At 40.2% G+C, this 23,999-nt stretch overlaps 1 protein-coding gene across 2 annotated transcripts in view; it reads left to right on the top strand.

The window, feature by feature from the left end:
• Positions 1–1,708: 1,708 nt before the first annotated feature.
• The window catches only part of KCNK10 (potassium two pore domain channel subfamily K member 10), a 75,839-nt gene continuing 53,548 nt past the window's right edge, over positions 1,709–23,999 (top strand). The window contains exon 1 of one of the 2 annotated variants that reach the window (XM_063439551.1): positions 1,709–1,910. In XM_063439551.1, the coding sequence (XP_063295621.1) occupies position 1,910 (1 nt within the window). In that variant the 5' untranslated portion in view covers positions 1,709–1,909. Of the gene's footprint in view, positions 1,911–2,200; positions 2,683–23,999 lie in introns of those variants that run through there. The other variant, XM_063439549.1, reaches the window with a different exon arrangement.

The raw sequence follows: 23,999 nt of genomic DNA on the forward strand, positions 1-23,999 counted from the left end.
AACATTGTTATATAGGGGAATATTCACTAAATGCAAAACATTGTTATATTCCCCTATATAACAATGTTTGGCATTTAGTGAATATTCCCCTATATACCAATGTTTGGCATTTAGTGAATATTCCCCTATATACCAATGTTTTGCATTTAGAATTAAAAAAAAAAAAAATGATTGCAGCTTACGAATGAATCTAAATTGTATGCTGTCCAGTAGGTGGGAGGGTCTGCTAGGGAGGGTCTGCTGCTGATTGGCTGTAATGTGTCTGCTGACTGTGAGGTACAGGATCAAAGTTTACTCAATGATGACAAATAGGGGGCGGACCGAACATCGCATGTGTTCGCCCGCGGTGGCGAACGCGGACATGCTATGTTCGCCAGGAACTATTCGCCAGCGAATAGTTCGGGACACCACTAATCCTCTGTAAGGTGGTATCTCTCCCCCCCTTCTTAATATATGCTCTGTAAGGGGGTGTTCTTCCCCCTTCTTAATATATCCTCTGTAAGAGGGTTATCTCCCCCATTCTTAATAAACCCTCTGTAAGGGGGGTGTCTCTCCCCCTTCTTAATAAACCCTCTGTAAGGGGGGTGTCTCTCCCCCTTCTTAATAAACCCTCTGTAAGGGGGTGTCTCTCCCCCTTCTTAATATATGCTCTGTTAGGTGGGTGTTTCCCACCTCCTTTCTGAATATTCTCTGTAAGGAGGTGTCTCTCCTCCCTTTCTGCATATGGTCTGTAATGGGGTGTCTCTCCCCACCTTTCTGAATTTGCTCTCTAATGGGGTGTCTCTCCCCCCCTTTCTGAATAGGCTCTGTAATGGAATGTCTCCCCCCCTTTCTGGATATGCTCTCTAATGGGGTGTCTCTCCCCCCCTTTCTGAATAGGCTCTGTAATGGGGTGTCTCCCCCCCCCTTTCTGAATAGGCTCTGTAATGGGGTATCTCTCCCCCCCTTTCTGAATATGCTCTGTAATGGGGTCTCTCTCCCCCCTTTCTGAATTTGCTCTCTAATGGGGTGTCTCTCCCCCCCTTTCTGAATAGGCTCTGTAATGGAATGTCTCCCCCCCTTTCTGGATATGCTCTCTAATGGGGTGTCTCTCCCCCCCTTTCTGAATAGGCTCTGTAATGGGGTGTCTCCCCCCCCCCAATTTCTGAATATGCTCTCTAATGGGGTGTCTCTCCACCCCTTTCTGAATATGCTCTCTAATGGGGTGTCTCTCCACCCCTTTCTGAATATGCTCTGTAATTGGATGTCTCCCCCCCCCCCCTTTCTGAATAGGCTCTGTAAGGGGGTCTCTCTCCCCCCCTTTCTGAATAGGCTCTGTAATGGGGTGTCTCCCCCCCCCCCCCCCCCCCCCCCCCCCCTTTCTGAATAGGCTCTGTAATGGGGTCTCTCTCCCCCCTTTCTGAATATGCTCTGTAATGGGGTGTCTCTCCCCCTCCCCCGCCCATTCTGAATATGCACCGTAAGGGAAACACTGAGATTCTATCACAGAGTGTGAGGAAGAAACACTGTATCCAGTTTACCTGACACATGATGGGCGGGAATCTCTGTCTACCTGTGGTGGGAGGAGGAGGAGGAAGGGTTGTCAGTCATGCAGAGCAGCCCTTATCCATCACACATGGTACACACAATGCATGGGGGAGCAGCCCTGCCATACATTAACATGGCGATCATGTGTGATGTCAGATGCTCAGCCTTTGTGCCTGCAAGGGAAGCCCACACTTGTGTCGGGGGAGACCTGCTATTGTGCTGCACACACTCTGCATTTGAATATGTGTAAGAGAGGAAGCCACCCTCTGCCGCAGGCACATCCCATGTTCTTGCCATGTGCTGCTAGCCATCCAAGCGGATCTTCAGCCAAGGAGTCCATCTAACGGCTCTGCATCCTCCAGCTCGCCCAGGGACCACAGCCAGTAAGTACATAGCTACCAGTCTATTATCGTTGCCACCTCCAGTGTGAACCCACTATATGCCATAGACAAAAGCCCCCCCCTTCCCCTTCATTGAGACCACCCCTCTGTCATTCATCTCTCCCCTGTTAGGGATGGAAGGAGATCCCATCCATATGTCTGAGGACAGAACCTTTTTCCACCTTCCTCCTCATATCACAGAGAGGGAGAACTTCCTTAAATGTCCCTCAAGATATCTGGGAGGGGTCCTTCTCCTCCGTCCCATTACACTGCAGTGAGCCACAAGCCATGACGTGCTATGAGATGCTGCCTTTGGCTCCTGAATGTTACTATCACAATGCACGCTGGGCTTGCTGGATACACCCTGCCTGGACCTGCATGACCATCACAACCCACAGCAGACTTTGTCATCATCACCAGATACATTGTTAATTGCTGCAGTGTTCCATCACTTGGACATAAACCTGATCCAATCCAGAGAAGGACCAGCCTACAGCTGATCTGATCCTAGGAGTACCTTTTGCCCCCTTCTTTTATTATTTGGGATCCAAGCACTTCTGGTTAGGATTGTCTCATCTCTTCTGGCTCAGCTGAGAAGACCTCCTTTGCCCAGCCCAGAGCGCAGGCTCCTCTTAGATGTTTGTGTGTAATTTGGTGCCTTTGCGGCAGACACACAGGTTGGGATTTGTATCTGGTGTTTTGGTTCACACTTAACAAGGAAAGATGAAATTCCCAATAGAGACTCCAAGAAAACAGGTGAATTGGGATCCAGAAGGTGGGTTTAGTGTTTTCCTACTATCTCTTAATCTGATACCCCCCCTCCTTTATCTGCATGCCACCTCACCCCTGTCTGCCCAGTTCAGGGTTGTAAACAAATATACCCTCAGCACAATGGTATTGTGATTGAGGAGTTAACAATCAGCCTTGCCTGGACTTGCTTTCTAGGGTGTGGGTGAGTGGTTAGGCTGGTTGGGTTCCCCAAGGGTGTTTGGCTTCCTCTGATATTCCTGTCTTGTCTGGTGCCCTCTCTCTAGGCATGCCTTCTATAGACCAGCTGCTGCAGTGTGAGACAATATAAACCTGCACATAGGTTCTCTCTCCAGCATTTACTCAACCCCATTAACATTACAAAAGCAACTGCAGCAAGTATATTTATGCTATAATATACTAATCTCATCAATATGCATAGAGCAGAGGGTCTGCACAGGGCTAGGCGGTATAAAGTCTGGCAATTGTAATTTCTGCCTTTGTCCATGGGTATACCCAGCTAGAAAGTGAATTAATAATGTGATATTTACATATCATAAAATAAGACTTTGCAGCAAGATAAACTGGCATAATACAGGCTATTGTTTTATTGAATCTGTGATTTGTGTTTAAAGGATCTGGAACATGATGTCATTATTTGTGTTGTAGTTTAAAAGCGTGAAAACTAAGGAGGTGTAAAGTGAGAAAAGAATAATTCAGGGATAGAGTAGTAGATACGTGGAAGAGTCTTCCAGTGGAAATGGTAAAAAAAATACAAAATAAAAGAGTGATGAATTCTTAGGAATATGTTTGGGGCATTTGGCTGTGTTTAGGCAATTACTAACGGAAACCCATAGCAGAAAAATACTTCATATAAATAATGTCACCACACACACAGTGGAGATTAGGGACACAACATCCACACTACAAACACTCAATAAATACATGATAAATAAGTTATGGTTCTGTTATATTTAAGCTTGATATGATAGGAGTGATATTAATTAGCAATGTTTAAGTACCAATATTCAGTGCTTGGAATCAGGGCACTCAGTGGGATTTTATGATGTAATGTTACTGATCAGCCCATGTGTTTTGCATGCACTGTGTGTCTGACTTGACATGTGTCTGACTTCGCTGTGAACCATCGCCTGTTTCCGCCTCAGGAGAGAGAGCTTGTGTCTGTCTTGGCTTTCACAAGTGGACAGGCAGAAAAACAAAAAGGTATGGGGGGGAGAGGCACTGTTATAAACCCGCAATAAGCCTGCAAATTGCATAATTTGGAAATAATCTCTTAGTTTGACTCGAAATTGCCATTTGGATATTTAGTAAGGGCAATTCAGAAGCTCATTGTGAGATTTGCCCCAAAATGTGCAAATTTAAATTAGGGTAATTTCGATTCAGAAAAGAAAAAACAAACATTTTTTTTAATATACCTGCAGTCTGTACATTTTAGGAATTTGAATCTTTGTATTATTTATTGCCCCGTTTTACCGAGGTGGAGAGGAGAATGGAAGCAGGATAATCCATTACTCCACCACTTGAACTCCGACATCCGTCCACATCTGGGGTGTTGTGATAAAGGACACAACTTTCCCGCTAATAGGGGCAATCTCTATTAGTCTTAAACACAAACTTGTAGCTCATTAATGCAAAGTAAAAACATACATGACGAGGAAGGGAAAAGCAAACAATGATAAACCCCAAAAACAAAAAAATGATCCCATGCTGATCCTTACTTGGCAGAGAAACAACATTTCTCTAGGTTTACGATCTGTCCTCGGCCATGCACAGAGGGGCTTTTGGTGAAGTCATCACCACACTATGCTGTACAGGAGACTGGAAGACTTTATGTACAACGGCGATGCTGAAAATGTTGGGAGAGGAAGGAACACTGAAGGGACAAAATGTTAATATTCAGTGATTACTTGTGTTCTGCTGCCATTTTGGGGCTCTGCATTCCCAAAAATACCAGCAGATTCCAAACTAGCACTCATAAGAGAGACATTTAAACAAACTTTTAATTTACCTTAATTATAGATTTGCTACTACTGCATTTAAAAAAAATACGTTTTGGCCGTCTACACTACTTATTCTCTACCCCCTTGAAGGATTACAAGATAAAGAATATGATTTAATATTTTGTATATTTTTCTACCTCAGTGGGTGGGACTGCTTGTGCTGCAGTTAGAGTCACTGATGACGTGCCAAACTGTAAAAGGGGACATGTTATTGTGGTGCTCATGCACTCCAGCCTGAAAGCCTCCCCACCAGAGTAGCTAATTAAGGCTGGACATACGCAATTGTAGTGCTCTCGTATGGGTTTAAATGCCCTGTAATTTCTCTCAACACTCCTGAAACCAAGTGTTGGAGCTGCTCTATTAAGTGATCAGGAGAACTGACTTGATACAAGTTTAGTTGATTTTAAAATTAATTATATCTCTACCATTTTAATCTAAAGTTTACAAGAACCCATACATGTATTGTTTTTACAGATTAGCCAACATGTCTCCAAACTGGGACACACACCCTATGTGAACCTCATCATTATTTACTTAAGGTTATGGTGCCAGTAGACTCCTCAGTTACATTTCTGAATAGTTTGACTCTTTGGTTTCCAAGGGACCCTCGGTCTGGGTCCCCATCCCTCCCTCCCACAGACATTGTGAACATGAAAGCTCCCCCTCCGCTTTGGCAGGATTAGTTTTGTCCAACTTTGGATGGAATTCATGATCTCAGAATGGTCAGCTGACAATACAAATCATTGAGTCCAAAGATGGATGGATATTGCTGATACAGGACTAGGAATGTCTGCTAGCATGATATCTATGAAGAAGTGCCAGATCTCAAGCATTCTGTCAAACTGTTTGGGCTGTGGCCTCACTCTTTACATTGGGGTGGCACCAGGGCACTTCTGGCACCATAGCCACTAGACCACACTGCAGTGGTTATGGTGCTTAAAGTGAATTTCACTCAATTTGAAATTGTACAGCAATATTGACCGAAGTATTTTTCCAATTCAGTTACATCTGCCTAAAATGTAAAACTCACTTTGAATTCCTGACAATTCTCACTTTAGTGACTAACCCTGCATAGGTTTAAAGAGGATGCTTTGATTTTGTTGGTCTGTCGCCCCTTATGTGGACAGTTCATAAATTGGTTCGTAAATTAAACTTCCATCAATCATTGCAATTTGCAGGCTCCTATACATTGCCAAAGAATGAGTAAATGCATATAAACGATATGACTGGATTCGTATTGTACTTGAATAGCAATCTATGAGGAAATGAAGGAATATGAAGGCAGAAGAGGTCTAAGACAGAAAGAAAAACATTTCGGAAAGTGTATTAGAAAGGTGCGAGGTGGCACTATACAATTCGAGATTAATACAATTCTTCAGCTAGAGATTCTATTGTTGATTGTTCCAATTATTATTGATAGACTCAGAATGGACTGTTGTTTTTGTGCCCAGTCAATACATAGTTTGGCCGCTTAAATCACTTGCAGTATGAATCATTTTTGGAACCAGAGGTTGTCAGGACAAGTATCTAAAAGGATGTTTTTAATCAGTTCAAGCACTAGCTATGCATTCTGTGATTTGAATCAATGTTACATAAATTCAATTAAAAGAAACACTCCAAACTCTGTAACAAAAACAAACAACAAAAACGGCCCATGGTTATGGTCTCAAGAAACCTCTGGTGTCCCCCAGGATAAGTAGTCAAATCGTTGAACTGTATGACAACTTATTTGGGGTAAGTCATGCTCATGTCGCTGTCTCCACTACAGCTGGAAGCTCTTGCAAGTAGCTCCACCCATGCAGAGCGGTCTCGTTGGCGGACAGAGTCAGGTAAGAGCTCTTACCTTAGTGAGCACCACCCTGCACCACCATACTTGGAACGTCTGGTGGCAGAGGGTGCCCAGCATATCCCAGGTATGTTGTCAAACCATTCTTATATGGTTTAATTATTTACATTAGTGGCAGGGAGAAGCACTCCTGGTCCCATAACCTCTACAGAAAGATGTAGTAGGTATGATTTTTGAAGTGTGCCTTTACATAGTTACCATATCCACCATGATTTCAGCGACACATACCACGTATACGTATTGATGGCAGCACATGAAAAGGGTTGTAGAATTCAGAAGAAGGTGCATTAGATTAAGTAATTCGGCACTGATGAATCCTGCAGAACATGCATTATACATACTGCAGGGCAACCCTTTTCATGCTTTTTCATAAATATTACAAAATGACGTGTGTCCCTGAAAACATGACGGATATGGTAACCCTACCTTTATAGTTTGCTACTGGAGGCCTTCATCCTGACTTCTGGACTTTTTTTCTTCTTCTTACTACAAAATCAGTAAATTGTAATTCAATGAGCCTCCTCATGTTGTTGAACACCCTAGCTGACTTAGCAGTTGTAGTGTTGTCGCTATTAGCATTGATGGATTTGCCGTTAGCTTTTCATGCATTAATGCTACTTTGTTTATTAGTGTTATTTAGTGAAGAGTGAATCGTAAGGAATACTTAAACTGGAGCCACAGCGGAGTCAGTGTTTTCAAAGGGACACTTCACTGCACAAATACAAAATAAATATTTCACTGTTTAGTAGATATACCCCAAATGAAAACATGCATGCATTTAATTATGCATTTTTTCCATTGGGGGTATATCCAAACACAGCTTGCAAAACTTGCAGTTCTCGTGTCTGCTGCCTTTGCAAGCCCTCCCCTTTTAACCACACCCAGACTTTCTGTGGCTGTCCAATCACAGACTTTCCAATGCAGCGCAATGAGAAGTCTTTGCAAGGCAGGTGCTCTGGGCAATTGCTGCCTCTTGAGTTTAGCTCCACTGAGCTAACCAATCCAGGAAGTAGCAGGACCAGTTATCCAATTGACAGCCAGGGGTGTAACCTGGTTAGTTTATTACAGTGTCATTGTAAATGTTTGAAAAATAAAAAAAAATAGAAAAAACACTTTTTACATAAAGCTTTTCAGAAAGCTAAAGTACCTTAGGCATCTGGAGTGTCCTTTTAAATTTAATTTGTTTCTGAAATTTTAAATTCCATTTAAATTTACAGTGAAATTCTGAGCGATCCTGGGTGCACAGTGACCAGACACTCTGTAGATAGGGGCGCATCAGCAGGAAGTGCAGCTCTTGGCTCCACCCCTTGCGATTGGCGAAGGGTGGCAGAGCTGGAAGGCAAAGGTTATACGTTGACAAGTGGAGGACAACCTGGGGTTGTATCCTGTTTTGCAAGAGAAATTGACAATTTTTGGACAATGATGGCAGTGTTTAATCTGTGCAATCGTTGTGCCGAAATGACTAGTGACTTGGGGACAGAGGTGGCACTGGGATGCTGTGTGGGGATGGCCTTGATCAACTGTTTGGACACAAAGATGGTACTGACAAGTTTTTTGAGCATAAAGCTGGCACTGTAGGAGGTGGGTGACATGTTACCTGGTTAAGTTGGGGAACTCAGAGGTGAAATGGTTTCTACAGGGTGTGGTTAAAAGTGTTCTGTTTGTGAAGGGGAGGAATTGGAAATATAGCCATGTTCATGCACCCAGTGACCCAAGGATTTGCCCTGATGAAATACCAATTTCACACTATAATAAAGAACCCTGAATGTGTTTCATTCAGAAGTTAAATTACATTTGTAATATTTTGAAATATAGCACCTAAACTATTTTAGTCATGTGCGGTACATACACAAATCCCGCTTTGCACCCCTCTAGACAACAGACATTGCAGTCACGTACATATGAGAGGTTAGTTCAGTTCCACAATATGTTTTCTGTTAACGCATCAGGATGTGTGAGTAGATGAGTGTGAAAAAATGGGATAACAGTGTATCCCTTCCACTCCATAAAGTTAGCAAATGCACAGTACAATGGATCTATCTGTAGAGATCCTACTGTGTATGCAGGGCTTTGTAAGGATATCAACTTGCGAGGTTGCTGTGGAAGAAAACAGATTCTACTCTAACAGTACTCTACTAGCTGGTTCTAACATCAGTTAGATACCTATTGTACCCATTCCCCCTAACCAAAGAATCACATCAAACGTGCTTAGTCTAAAAACAAATATGATTCTTTGGTTAGGGGTAATGGGTACAATAGGTATCTAACTGATGTTAGAACCAGCTAGTAGAGTACTGTTAGAGTAGAATCTGTTTTCTTCCACAGCAACCTCGCAAGTTGATATCCTTACAAAGCCCTGCATACACAGTAGGATCTCTACAGATAGATCCATTGTACTGTGCATTTGCTAACTTTATGGAGTGGAAGGGATACACTGTTATCCCATTTTTTCACACTCATTTATTGGATTATCATCTATGTTGCTATTAAGGTTCATCTCTCCCTTTTGGAGCCTTGGGTTTACCCTGCTGCTGTTACATCGAGTCTCTGAAATTAGAGACATTTTATACATTTGTTTCTACAAGCAGGCTCATTCCCTTCAGACTCCATCAGTACTCTCTACTTTAGTCTTGGGATACTTCCATAGACTATACCGTCCCCTCCACCCCCCGTATTTTGTCCTTAGTGGTGATGGTGCATTAAGTTTTATTTTTTGATTCATATTTTGCTGGGCTCATAATGTTAATGATGCCCGCAATAAAGTAAAGTTATTTTCAAGATTGTTACTTAAGGCAGAACAACATCTGCAGAACTACTCTTTAGTGCTCCCTAGGCCGCCCAAGCTTACGGATCATGCCTGCTTACCATTTTAGTCTATGTACAAACACAAGGGTTATCCCCTACCAGTTCTGCAGACACACTCTTGTTTCCACTAGTTGGGAACTCAGCACTTCGGTGCTCTCTCTCTTTTTCTATTCATTCCACCGATGGAACAAAAGGAGAAATGCAATCTCTGGCTATGGTACCAAGCTTAAAGAAACCCTCTTCTCCCCTCCTCCCCCCCCCCCCCCAAAAAAAAAAACAAACAAACCGAAAAGCTCATGTGAAAAGATGTGTAACTGAAATGTTTTGAAATGGAAAATAATGCCATTTCGAAAGTTTTTTTTTAATTCTGTTATTGCGGTTCTATTTCCATAACTTAAACTTTATTGGTCAGTATCTCATCTCTATATGTTTGTATATATATGTATCTATATTATATATTATATATACACACACACACACACATACATATCAGCTTATACATGTTAAGAAAAAAAACAAAAAAACTAAAGTATATATTTATTTCCCATATGTAGACTTCCTCATAATAGTACCTTCTGAATCCTGTGCACTGATACCCTGTCATTCTTTGTGTCTCAGAGGTCGCACAGACACAGATACTGCAGATGTGCGTCCTTATAGACACTCAGACCTTGCCTGTGCCCACGCTTGAATTTGCAACCAAAATGGATATGTGCAGGTTTATTTTGACATCAGTGAGATGACATGAGTTGACAGCATTATCCAAGTTCCAATTTAAACTCCCTGCTCCCATCTTTCAGTGCCCTTTCATGGCTCATGCATACAGAAGCATGTTAATCTATTTGCTTTAGTGTTTTCCTGGTTCTTGGCTGTCTTTTTTTTTTTTTTTTTTTTACTATTCTCATTATTTGTATTGTGACCCAGCTAGTTATCTTGCATTTGAATACCTCTAGTCCTGAAACAGATTTTTATTCTCGAAATTGGCCACTCTAACGGGTCATTCACTAAAGTGAGAATTCAGAGTGAATTTAACATTTCAGGCCAGAGGAGCCAAACTGAAAGCAGAGCTGAATTGGAGATTTGTTTGCTGGTCCGGCTACTTTGACCTTAAATTTTAAAATTCACTTTGCATTCCTGATAATTCTCACCTTAGTGAATATGCCTGTAAGTTCTGGTAATAAACCTGATATTTCCTAATGTATTCCTTGGCGAAGAAATGAGCTATAATTAAAGATCTAGCAGCTCTTTTAACTCGTTTAATGACCAATGCCATGCCAGGCTTGAAATGATTTAAATTAGTTAGTCTAAGCCCTGGACCTTAAAGAGTTAATCCACTTCTGGCGTTTAAGCTATTTGGAAACCAATCTGGCTGCCTGAACAATGAGGTCTGGTTGATCTGCTGGAGATATGAAAGAGATTTCCAACTGTAACTTAATTACAGCTAATTACTTGAGTTCTCTATGTTAATAAGCGTCCCTTGCTCTCAGTATATCTAATAACCATAGATCATTGATTTGTTTGATAATCACAGATTTTGCCAGGGCATGACAAGCTCTGGAATCCCAGCTGCTGCTGACTACAACACCCATCATTCACAGCCTAGTTTACACAGGTCACAGCAGCAGAATTATCAGAAATTATTAAATCACTAGGAGTTAAACAGGGGGGAAATAAACCATATATAACGCAGGCATGGGATTAAGAAAATACATAAAATAAATGGGGGATTTAGGAAAAAGAATGTAAAAAAAAATGATTTATACGATATAGAATAAAAATTGCAGCCTACTCCTACTGAAAAATAAATACCTGGTGTTTCAGTAACACAACATATACAATAGAAAGGTACCAGCACTCAAGGATTCCAAAAAGAGGTTCTTCTTTATTCAAGAAATTCCAAAATATCCTATATAAGCAAGGTTTACTTCAAGTGATCTCTCTGGATTATTGAGGGAAATATCTTGAGGCCACATTACATTGAACATCCACATGATTGAATGCAACCTAGTTACTGATGCTTCACCAGTGTGTTCTGTTATACAATCTGATCTGTATTGTTCTTGAAGATGCAATGCCCTGTATTCTAGAGTGGTTCTCCATTATGTTTGTTATAGTGAATAGAGCTACCCATCACAGTGTTCCATTCTATGGAATACGCCAACTAACTACCATTGTGTTTTGTTCTGTAGAATAGAACCTCCAAATACTCTTTTCGGTTCTACAAGATGAACTTCTAATTTCTAAGGTGTGAACTTCTATTTTTCACTCGCCAATGACTTGTGGACTTAAAGAAATTATGTGCACTGTCTAAAGGAGAAAACCTCACACCACTGTGTTCTGTTTTTTTAGTAGGACGTCCCACCAATGTTTACTCTAAAGAATAGAATCCCATGACACTGTGCATGGTGCTCTATAGATCAGGGGTAGGCAACCTTCGGCACTCCAGATGTTGTGAAATACATCTCCCACAATGCTCTTACAAAGCATCATGGTAGGTGTAGTACAAAACATCTGGGGTGCCCAATCCCTGTTCCCTGTTATAGATAGAATTGCCCACCACTGTGCTTTGCCCTACAGAACCAAAACTTACTGATATTGCATTCTGTTTTGTGGATAGAACTTCCTTTCAGTGTTCTGTTCTACACATAGAACCCTGTGCATCACTATGTTGTGTTTTATAGAAAATAAACTTCTGCTATAGTGTTCTGCTCTACAGTATAGAACATCCTATCACTGTCCTATCAATATCTCACACTCATAACCACTCTACATGGTGTTCTACTCTACAGATAGGTACTTCCACCACTGTGCTCTGTTCTACAAAACGGGACCTGACCTGAAAATAGAAATTTCTGACATTTTGTTCTGTTGTATAAATAGTCCCCGATCATTATGCCGTATTCCAAAGAGAGATCAACTCCACCTACATGTTCTATTCTTGGCTTCTTTTCTTCTAAGACCTGGGGACTCTTGGGACAAGCCTTCCATAAAATGTAATAACCTGGTGCACTTTATGCAATTGTAGTTTCGTTCCCGGTTTTGTAAATACCAGTTTTCACTAACAACAGCCCTGAAGTATGCATTTCTTATAGTCTGGCTAAGAGATTGAAAGGGAAGCATAATTCTATACTTAAATAAAGTGCTAAGAATTGTATTACAACCTCAATGTGTATTATTTTAGATTGCATGCATATTCTAAATATCTCTTTTCACTACATCTCTCTGATAACACTTGCCATCGATTAAACAGAGTGAAATTCGGCAATAGGTTATCAGTCTAAATTTATTTCAGTAGGGGAGATGCAAAGTCCGATTTCATAAACTAAAGTCTCTTACAATAAGTACTAGAGTAGGGTTATTGGTTCCAGACAGACAATGAGAAACAGCAGTATACAGGAAATAAGTCCAAGAAAAGATGAATTGTTGTAATAAGTCCAAGAAACTGAAAATCCAGTAACTTTAAAAAGAGCCTGAGAGCCAGGGTCACAATACAAAGAATTGGTCCAGAATCTAGGCTAATAGAGGCAGAGGGAAGCAGAGAAAATGGATGGTCATATAACTGAGCCGAAGGTCCAAAACTGGTAGACCTGAAGAAGTAGGGGACGGTTAGGTGGATGAGGAAGGTGGTGTGGGAGGCTCTTCCAAGGGAGGAATGTTGGGGATCATAAATAGAGGTTGCATGCACAGTTTGATACATCCACAGTGCAATGGATTTCTGGTGGGAGGGAGTTTAAATATCTTCACGTAACATTCTACTGTCAAAAGTTTGTTAAAGGAACACGAAGGGCACCATAACATAACTTAATCGGAATTACGTTATGGTTCCAGGAGGTTCCTAGTGCTGTCTTTTCTTTAGGGGTTAAACAGTTCAAGAAAACGTATGTATATTTTACGGCTCCTCTGCCTGAGGCTTCATCTTTGAAGAATTGGAGAGAAGCAGAAAGGACAGATGCAGAGATAAATGGCACTGGATATAAAACTTTAGGGTTAAACCGATTGTGAACGGTTTAAATCCTAAAAAGTAAGCCAGCACCAGGCACCATAAACTTAATTACAATTAAGTGGTCATTGTGCCTAGAGTGTTCCTTTATGGAACCTTAGAAAAGCAAATTAAAATGTGACGGTTCTAAACCTCACACGTGTATTTATTGCAAAAATATACACAGCAAGACTATATTCCTGGTAGTTTTATTTTCAGTTATAATAAGTTCTCTTTTCTTCTCAACTTAAAGGAACACTATAGTCACCTAAATTACTTTAGCTAAATAAAGCAGTTTTAGTGTATAGCTCATTCCCCTGCAATTTCACTGCTCAATTCACTGTCATTTAGGAGTTAAATCACTTTGTTTCTGTTTATGCAGCCCTAACTACACCTCCCCTGGCTATGATTGACAGAGCCTGCATGAGGGAAAAAACTGGTTTCACTTTCAAACAGATGTAATTTACCTTAAATAATTGTATCTCAATCTCTAAATTGAACTTTAATCACATACAGGAGGCTCTTGCAGGGTCTAGCAAGCTATTAACATAGCAGGGGATAAGAAAATCTTAATTAAACAGAACTTGCAATAAAGAAAGCCTAAATAGGGCTCTCTGTACAGGAAGTGTTTATGGAAGGCTGTGCAAGTCACATGCTGGGAGGTGTGACTAGGGTTCATAAACAAAGGGATTTAACTCCTAAATGGCAGAGGATTGAGCAGTGAGGCTGCAGGGGCATGTTCTATACACCAAAACTGCTTCATTAAGCTAAAGTTGTACAGGTGACTATAGTGTCCTTTTAACATAGTAAATGATTTCCTAGCAATTTGAAAATGATAAACATGACATTCATGACAAGTCTACATGCCTTCCTGGAAATACCCCTCCAAGGTGAGCTCTCTGGGAGAGTCAAGTGGACTTCACTGTCAAGAATGTCCTTCATGTAGACCAAGTCTCCTATGATATACAGTACTAAGAGGTTTGTGATGAGTTGACATCTGATCTGTAAAAATGGCTTACTCAGCTGACCTGAAGATTTTTATTTCCAACTCTACTGCCATGTCTTAGATTTAACAAGTCAGCTGTCAGCTCATCGCTGTTAACAGATTTAAACCATCATGATTCAATTTAAAGTGCAGTGTGTGAGCTTATTATAGAGCCAAACCTTCGCTGAATAAAGTGCTTTTGGTGTATACATGATCAACCTTAAGTCTCACTGCTCAAGACTCTTATTTAGGAGTTAAATCAGCCTTGTTTCTCTTTATTCAACTCTAGCCACACCTTCCCTGGCATGAATACATTTTTTAATTTTTACAGCACAGGTTGTTTACTTTAGAAGTTTTTATCTCTTGCTATGTTAATTTAACTTTAATCACACACATGTGGCTACTGAATGCTCTAGCCAACTATTAACAGATCAAAAGATAATTCATGCTATCAAACGCACTGTGCAATAAGGGAAACTAAAAGAAGCTAAAACCCTTTTTCAGGAAGCATGCAGGGTGGCTGTGTAAGTCACAGTCAAGGTGTGGCTAGGGATTTATAAACAAAGGGATTTAACTGCAAAAAAGGCAGAGAATTGAGCAGTTAGGCTGCAAAGGCATGATCTAGGCATCAAAACGGCTTTATTAAGCTAAGGATATATTGGTGCTTAGAGTGTCCTAATACGTATGATACGATTGCAGCATACATTTTTTTTTTTTTTTTTTTTAACGACTTTAAATGTGTTTCGGCCTATGCATCAGTAAATAAAATTGTGTGGTCTTATTACATTTGTTTTCATTACAGCTAATCAGTAGGTAATGACCTTATCATAAAAGATATGTATAGCCATCTGTCATACTCCCTAAAAATGAGAGAATGTCATTCTCTGGCCATTCAACCTTTGAAAGTTAAACTACAACTTGGTAACCCCTTCTGTCACTTACCTGGGTCCAGCCCCGATATACCTCGGCGCTGGCTCGGGTTTTTCTTCGCTCCTTTGACTTCGGCTGATGTTGGCAGGGGAGTGCAATGGCTGCGCTTACATTAGTACTGTCCCATAGGAAAACATTGAATTAATGCTTTGCTAGGGAGTTTTGAGTGACGCTGGAAGTCCTCATGCATAGCGTGAGGACGTTCAGTGTCAGTTAGGCAAAAGTCACCCAAGAGCCCGGAAGTCCCTCTAATGGGTGTCTGGTAGACAGCCACTAGAGGTTGAGTTAACCCTGTAAAGTAATTATTGCAGTTTCTTAAAAACTGCACAACAATTACCACTGCAGGGTTAAGGGACCTGGGACAGTTCACCCAGACCACTTCAATTAGCTGAAGTGGTCTTGGTGCCTATAGTGTCCCTTTAAGACATCTTATACATGCATCTTAACTACAGTCCCAACTTCTCTGTCCATATTGTTTTTTTGGTTTTTTTTTTGTCAAGCACCAATTTGGTAACAGTACATCAAGGTACTTACATATCGACTTATATTTCACATTTTCAGAACAGAAACTGAAAACAAATACAGAGCACAGTACAGTTGCAAGAAAAACACTGCAAGGTACAGAACTGTTTGTAACAAGACAGCAGGAACCAGGTGGACACTACGCTATGCAGTTGTCTTCAGTCCTAGGCTGTAATTGTACCATTTACTGTGGGAAAGTGCCTTACATGATACTTAGAAAATAAACAAAAAGAAAGATGTCAGACCCAAAAATTATCACTGTCCATAGTTTGTTCCATGGTGTCCAGCATCCAGTGACAAGGGGAAATGGACACCAGTTAGCACAGCGCCATCACATTATTATTTGTGCTTTGCTGAGGGCACTAGGCTGAAGCAGTCTCTACATTGCCTGCCGTGAGATTCGGACAGTCTAGAATGCATCCACCCTAGGATAACATGCCCCTTCTATTGGCAGTCGGCCCTCTTTTCTGGGTAGGAATGCCTATCTGGCAGTGACTTTTAGCCCCACCAACTCCCTGATTTCATACCCCTTAATATTGAGATTGTATAGATTTATCTATAATTAGTAACACACACACACACACTTTTCAAGGAAGGGACAGTTCACCGAAGAGATGGGTGTTGCTTTCACAGGTTACCACTATAAATATAAAATATCTGCTTCAGATAAATTTGAATGATGAAAGAGTGGTTAATACATGTATCCGCCTTCCAGCAGATGTTGTAGAACCTTAGTTTGTATTTTTTTTACTAGGTCTCTGGCTATACACCCATCCAATTATAGAACATATACATAGTTTTATATAAGCAAGCATTTAACAGAGTTTAAAATATCCCAGACAGAAAGTTTATTTAAAGATTGTAGTCAGTGTATTTAATTGGCTACTTACATAACCTGTACATCCCATGCCTGTTTGATTAAAACAGTAAACTTGAGAAGTCAAGACCAGTAATGAAATATTGCATTCCTCCCTGATATATATAGCCAAGTACAATCATATTGATTTATTTCACAGGCAATTTGGAAGCCAATACCTTTTGATCACTAGGAGAATATTAATGTCTTTGTTGGGTTTTGCCCTTGGCTAGTAAATTAGGTGCATTACTGTGAACGAAGAGGTGGCAATAAATTAAATAGATAGATTGTTGGTGGAGGTGGAAGGATTTCACCTTCTAATCCTAGTTGAATATGGACCATTGGAATTAAAGATCAGCAATATTCAAAATGACAGACTGTCCATTTAAGCCATAACATATGTCACATGGTGCTATGGAATATGTATGCATTTTTCGAGTAAGTGATAATTATATTGTACAGTAACCCAGTTCTGATACTGCAGTGGGTGTGGTGATGAAGGACACATGGATATTCGGTCATAACTGAGTCACTGCAACTGAGATGCTTCTGTGCCAACACAACAGGATTGAGAAAAAAAAATCCAGCCTATATTATTTCTAAGACACTCGGTGAAAATCACGTTTTGGCGAGCCAGATTCATTCCAAAAAGTTTAATCTCCTTCTGCAAGGACTACAGAGATTCCATACCATTTGGAACATCAGCACAATATTCAAAATGTCACTGGGTGTCACATCCATTAAGTTCGTGCCTTCTTTGTTTTAAAACATTAGCAGTTAAGAATAATGAGCCGAGAGGTCCCTTTAACTGTCCATTTACACTCAGCATACCAGAGGCTAAATACTGCAACCATTGTTATAATGTATAGCATTATCTCGCTTTGCTGCTGTCAGCAAGCACATTAAGAATTCATTACACACTTTATTTAGACCCAAACCTTTTGTGCAATTTCCTCATTCCAGGTGCAGTGGAACTATTGTTCTTTTTTTTTTTTTTCTTTCTTTTTTCCCCCTTAAGAAAAAAACATAAATCTGGTGGACGCCGGACTAGAATAGTTAGAATTAAGCAATTTTAGAGATCTTCCAGTGACAATACAGACTGCAAATTTATGCACAAATACATGATCTGCATCTCGTCTGCAGACCTGATTGAGAGAATATCTGAAGTCACACCAAGATCGCAGAATACCAGTAGTAATGGACCTTTGTACGTATTATAGTATGTTCTTATTCTATCCTTTGTTACGGAACTCTGTGTCCTGATGAAATATTAATTCATGGGCTTGGCCATTCTATTTTAGTAGCTTTAATTAAACCACAGCTAAAGTCAAAACGCAGACATGAATGTTGTTTTGTTTTTAATAGCAAGTCACATCCGTTTTTTCCCCCCTTTCTGTGCAAGCCTACAACTTCTGCAAATCTCTTCACCAGAGAGTAAGTTAGTGTCACAGCATCATGATCGATGATTAATCGTTTTCTGGATGGTTCCTGGGATTTGATTGTATTGGATACGTGGGATTAGCTGCCACAGCCCTGATGTCACTGTAAGTAAGATGGTACCCTGGATATCGAGGTGCAGTGCCTTCGGTATAATGCTCCAGCTACACTATGGACTTTTTTTTGTGTGGACCTCTATATGGTTAAGAATGTTCTGTAAGCTCTCGAGATAAAAAAAAAAATCAATAGTGGCCTCCTATATAAGAGAAGTACCTTGGGTTTGGCTTTTCATATTTTGAATTGAAATACGAGGGCTACTGACAATCATAACCTTAAAGATAGATAAGGACATTTATTTTCACAAAGATTGTGCTAAGACTATGATTAGAGTAGACTTGCTTTTATTGTTGAAGAGGACCTTGGGGGGGTGGGGGGGTAAGTCTCGTTTGAGATGACTCAAGACATCACCCTATATTGATAGCTTTACATATTCCTCTTTCTAATTCTTACTATAACAGAAGTATTACAATACATATTTATATACAATACAGGCACTAAATGCAAGATCAGAAGCTGCCACCAAGACTGTTTATTTGCTAAAGTGGTTTATGTATTAATTATCTTTGCTGCTAAAAGTGTTAATAAGATTAATTACTTCTACGATAAAAGAATCTTATGCTTTTGTATTGTACGTTTGATATGAACATTGCTTTATTTATTTTTGTTTAGTTTACACTAATTTGGATGAATGGTTAATACGTAGTGTGTTGGTATTTAAAGCCTGCTTCTCAATTCTATCCTATATATTTGTTTTTTTAACTTGTTAGACATTTACAATTGGTAATATAGTATACAAATACATTCTTTATAAGAATCTTCTCTTTTAATTAAAACGTTGCTTTAAATTTGGCATTGATTTATTTTGAATATATATACAAAAATAAGTGATGAAATGATTATATGAACGTGTTATTACATGCATCATAAACACTGATTATTAAGGAAATAATGTAGATGGATTTTGCAGATGGGATTTTTCATATCTAGGTACAGAGAATAAAAATTAATGTCTGCAAGTTGCCAAAAAAAGTATTAACAATAACATGCATATATTTATATTTTATGGAAGATGGGTACCAATATAAATCGTTTTTTACATGTGCAGACAAAATGGTGCAATTTTTTATTGTCTCAGTTTTTATAGATTAAAAAAAACAAAAAAACGAATATACAATAAATAAGTCCAACTAAAAGCCATGAAAGCTTCTGCACTTGTTGAGAAAAGGCGATTTCACAAAAAAGAAAACAAAACCAAGAGTCACTCTTCATACCGGGTGACCAGGAGAAGAACCAACATAACCATAAAAATATTCAATTTATTAGACTGTCCTATAGGACGTATCGATCTTGTCCATACTTTAGTGTATTTATGCGTATAACCCATAAGTCTGATGGTGTCAAATAGGAAGGATGAGATGTGTATTTCTACTTACCCGGTATACTGGTCTTGGTTGCTACCAAACCAGGTATTAACAAATCTTTGGAGAGTCCAAATAGAGTATCAAGGAAGATATCGAATACACATACTTCTGTGGTGAAGGGTAGTTTGATTTGAAATAGGTGAACAATGATCTTATGAATGCTGGGCCAAAAGTCTGTCAATATGGGGCACGCCCAAACTAGGTGAAGGGGGGGGGGGGGGGGGGAGGAGGCAGAGGGGAGGCGGTTCACCAAGACACCTCCAGAAGAGATTATAGGAGTTAGTAAAAATGTGTGCTATGTGTTGGGGTACTTATCAGCAACACATATCGTATTGTACCCAACCCAGGTCTATGAGTGGGCAGGGCCCACTCACTAGCTTATTAAAGAAACACTCCAAGCATGCTGTAGTGTTTATGGTGCCAAGTGTGCCTTGGCACTCCCACAGTTTAAGTAGTCAAACTGTTTTTTAAAGGTTTTAACTCTTACCTGGGGTCCACTGGTCGTGGTGGCTCATCACCTCCACTACCAATGCTAAGGAGGAACCACTACTGGGCCAAACCCTACAGCAAAGAAATTAGTTCATTGGTTGAGAGCACATTTGTCCCATTATGATGTGTAAAAGCATGGGTTGGCACAAAGACATGCCCCAAGAACTGTTCTAATTCCAAGAATCGAAGTAGAAAGTCCTTTAACCACAGTTCCATATATGACCATTGGGACCATCTAGGATATAGACAAAAAAAATGAAAATGATTCCACACTCAAACAGCAAAGTATATTAAATATGCTAAAAAGTTTGATAGTATATATACTCTGCTGTTTGAGTGTGGCATCTTTCTTTATTTGCATTACATATTACAGAGATTTGGGAGGTTACTTATTAATATCAGCACCAATCACATACTATGTATCAATCTATAATATAGCTCTCATTTAAGGGATTTTTATGCTCTCTCATATACTAGTCAGATTATCTTTGGACAGATGTGTCTGTAGGGAACTTTGTTAACTGCCAGAGCATTTAATGCCTTTCATGCATGAAGTGGTGTACAAGAAGTACATTGTAACGGCAGTGGAAGCCAGTGATATTTGAGGATATCCAAGCAATTGTCTAGTGAAATATTATAAACAATTTGAAATAGATACAGGGATTACACTTTATTAGACTGTGTAGAGTGTGAACAAGTGTATTACACAGCTCCACAGAAAACTCACAGTAATATGCAGTAGGTATGACCGTATAACAGAACTCTACAGCAATACAACTCTGATTAATGTGCAGTGGGCACAAGTGTATTAAATAGACTTGGGGTAGGCAACCTAGTGGTAGCACTACTTTGAAATACTTTGAAGACCCTTGGAGCGTTTATGTACGTTGAGGAATTTGGCTTATGTTATGTATGGATGTGGTAGATGCTTTGTAAGGTTGTATATGTGTTGGTTGTATGTATTTTGTATGTTATGTATGTGTGTGGAATGTCTTTGGTGTTATGTGAGTGTACATTGAAACTGTGTAGTATTGCGCATGCGTTTTTATTATTGTGTGTGGAGAGGTTGGCTTGTAGGGTTTTGTGCATGTGTGTATTGTGTTAATGTGGCAGGAAAAGTTTGTAGACTTGTGTATGTGTGGTGTATCTATCGTGTTAAGTGTATATTGTGTGTGGGGCTCTTCCCTGAAATTTATATATACCTATTTCCCCTCCCCCCCCCCCCCCCACCAACCATCTAGTCTACCTTTGGCTAGCGAGTGGGGCATTAGTCCTTAATATCTGGTGGCGGATTTTGTGATTTGCTCCTTCCTCCAAGGCAGACCCCTTTTGCGTCTTACTCCAGTCTAGCAGTTTACCAGTAAGTCAGCGCATTATCATGATAATCAGTGGTAATATTCAGAATCAATGAGATGATCCCGAGGAAGAGTTTCTTGTGGTTTCTGTCCACACTTGAGGTGCAAATCACAGGTTCCATTGGGATCCAGAGCATTCTGCCGTCTGATTTCCTCATTATTATTATTATTTTATTATTTATATAGCGCCAACAAATTCCGTAGCGCTGTACAATGGGTGGACTAACAGACACATAATTGAGATCAGACCACTGGACGTACAGGAACAGAGGGGGTTGAGGGCCCTGCTCAATGAGCTTACATGCTAGAGGGAGTGGGGTATAGTGACACAAACGGGTTAAAGTAGGGGAATTAAATAGTTTGTTAGAGAAGGGTTTATTGAGTGCTTGGTAGGTCATTTTTGACAGTTGCAACAGCAAAGGGGTGTATGAGTTCTTCAAATCAATCACATTGACAGGGATATGTTTAAATGCACAACATCTATAGAAATTTCCATAAGGAGTAATTCTTTATACAGTTATAAAGATGGATAATCACAAAAATTCAGATTTGTCCTGTACTATGACCACAACTCCAGCGTGACCAGAAAACAAATGTCCTTTAGCTGGTAGAAGTAACTAGCTATTTATCATTTCATGGTCGTGTCATGCTCCTCTCTAGTCTTTCATACAGAAGAAGTATCAGGCTATGATGAGTGTAAATATATCCAGTGATGCAGATTATATTGGCGTTTTACACGTTTGAAACAAAGTATGACAGACGCAAAGGAACCAACAGTGTTTACTGAATTGAGATGTACCTTGTGGTTATTGATTCTAATTATGGTTTTAAAAAGCAAAAACAATCAGCTGGAGTGGTTGTTTGATTTGACTCTCCAAAAAGGACCAAAGAAGAATGTTACAGTTCACACAGTGCTTTAAACTACAGATTCTCCGATACAAGCACTGAGGATGCAAATAATTGACTATCGGATTGTCCGTAAGCTTCGTGCAGAAGCAAATCGGATATGTGGCATCCATAACAGCAAATAAGAGAGTGCCAAAGGCACAACGAGAATTGACAAAAGCTTGGTATGATTATTTCCCCACTCAGGAACTGTGAATAATTTAAGCTCACTTGTGACATTTCAGAGAGAATTTATACCATTAAACTAGCAGACTAATCCAAGCTACAAGGAAGGAGGATCTAGAACCAAAATACAAACATCCCGTTGGTACGAAAGTGCTGCCCAATTTGAGGGCAACTCAACAGCAATGCCAGGCTGCAACATTCAGAATGTGTGGAAGTGGGAGTGAGGGGGATAAGACGCTACCGTGCAATATCTCAGCAATCTGAACCTCCTAGTAGATCAACAAACTAGAATACTCAAAACGTTTCAAAGTATGTTACCAGTCTTTGAAAGACGCACCAGCACTTGCAAAACGGGCTTGTTTATCGGAAGTCTCTGTGTGAAGCAAAATAATGCGGTCTGCATAGCTTTTGAAAGCCACACACTACATAGATAATTGCAATAAAGTTTCAGTAATGAACAGGTTAATTCACGCATGAAATTGAAGGGCCATTAGTGAAAGAGTAGTTCGAAGCAGGTAGTCTACAGGAAGCAATCATTAAATCTACTATATATAGATAATGATAGTGTCAGGAAAAATGCTGAACCTGCATCATGTAGAGACAGTCATATCCTCACAGATGATCATGTGGCACCTGCTTCTAGTACTCCCAAAATCTCTCCAATTTACTGAAATTATATTTAATTTAATGAGCGTTAAAACACCTGGAGGAAAAGTTTTCATAAAGACTGTTTTCAAGTCACACTTTGAAAAGGACACATCTACACATGAACTGCGGGGACTTGGCCATTTTTTGGCACACTACCCGACTACGCGGTCAGTGTGAAATCAATGAACTGTCCCAGGAAGTTCTTGTGGAATATTGGCAGTGATTAAAAGGATACTGTAGGAACCATATTTTCTGAAATGAATCAAAGTGGTTATGGTCCCTGGTGTCAGTGAATCAATGTTAAATAGTTAATGTACTGTTTAGCAGAGCTGCATGGTCCTTTGCAGCCTGTAGCCTGGACTCCAGTGATGATATGGCATAGGAAGAGATGTGCTTCCACATTGTGCCATACCAATTCACACCAGGGGTTGGGCAGTGGTTGGCTTACAGACTGTGGGCACCATAACCAGTTAAAGGGACACTATAGGTATCCAGACCACTTCAGTTCATTGAAGTGGTCTGGGTGCAGTGTCCTGGATCCCTTAACCCTGCAAAGGTAATTATTGCAGTTTTTATTAAATGGCAATAATTACCTTTGAGGGTTAACTCTACCTCTAGTGGCTGTCTATCAGACCACCACAAGAAGGACTTCTGGGTTCGTTTGGCGACTTTTGGTCGCCTGACGCTATGCATGAGGACATCCAGCGTCATGTAATATCCCATAGGAAAACATTATACATGCTTTCATACGGGGGAATTTCTAATGTAAGTGTGGCCATTGCCACTGTCGACAGGGTGGGGGTGGAGCCCGAACCAGTGCCGAGGGACACCGGCGCTGGACACAGTGACAGAAGGAGTTTTTAACCCATTCTGCACCATGGGATGGGGAGTACGACGGAGGGGGGCACTATGGGGAGCCA

This window comes from Pelobates fuscus, chromosome 13, assembly GCF_036172605.1.
Source record: "Pelobates fuscus isolate aPelFus1 chromosome 13, aPelFus1.pri, whole genome shotgun sequence".
Taxonomy (NCBI): domain Eukaryota; kingdom Metazoa; phylum Chordata; class Amphibia; order Anura; family Pelobatidae; genus Pelobates; species Pelobates fuscus.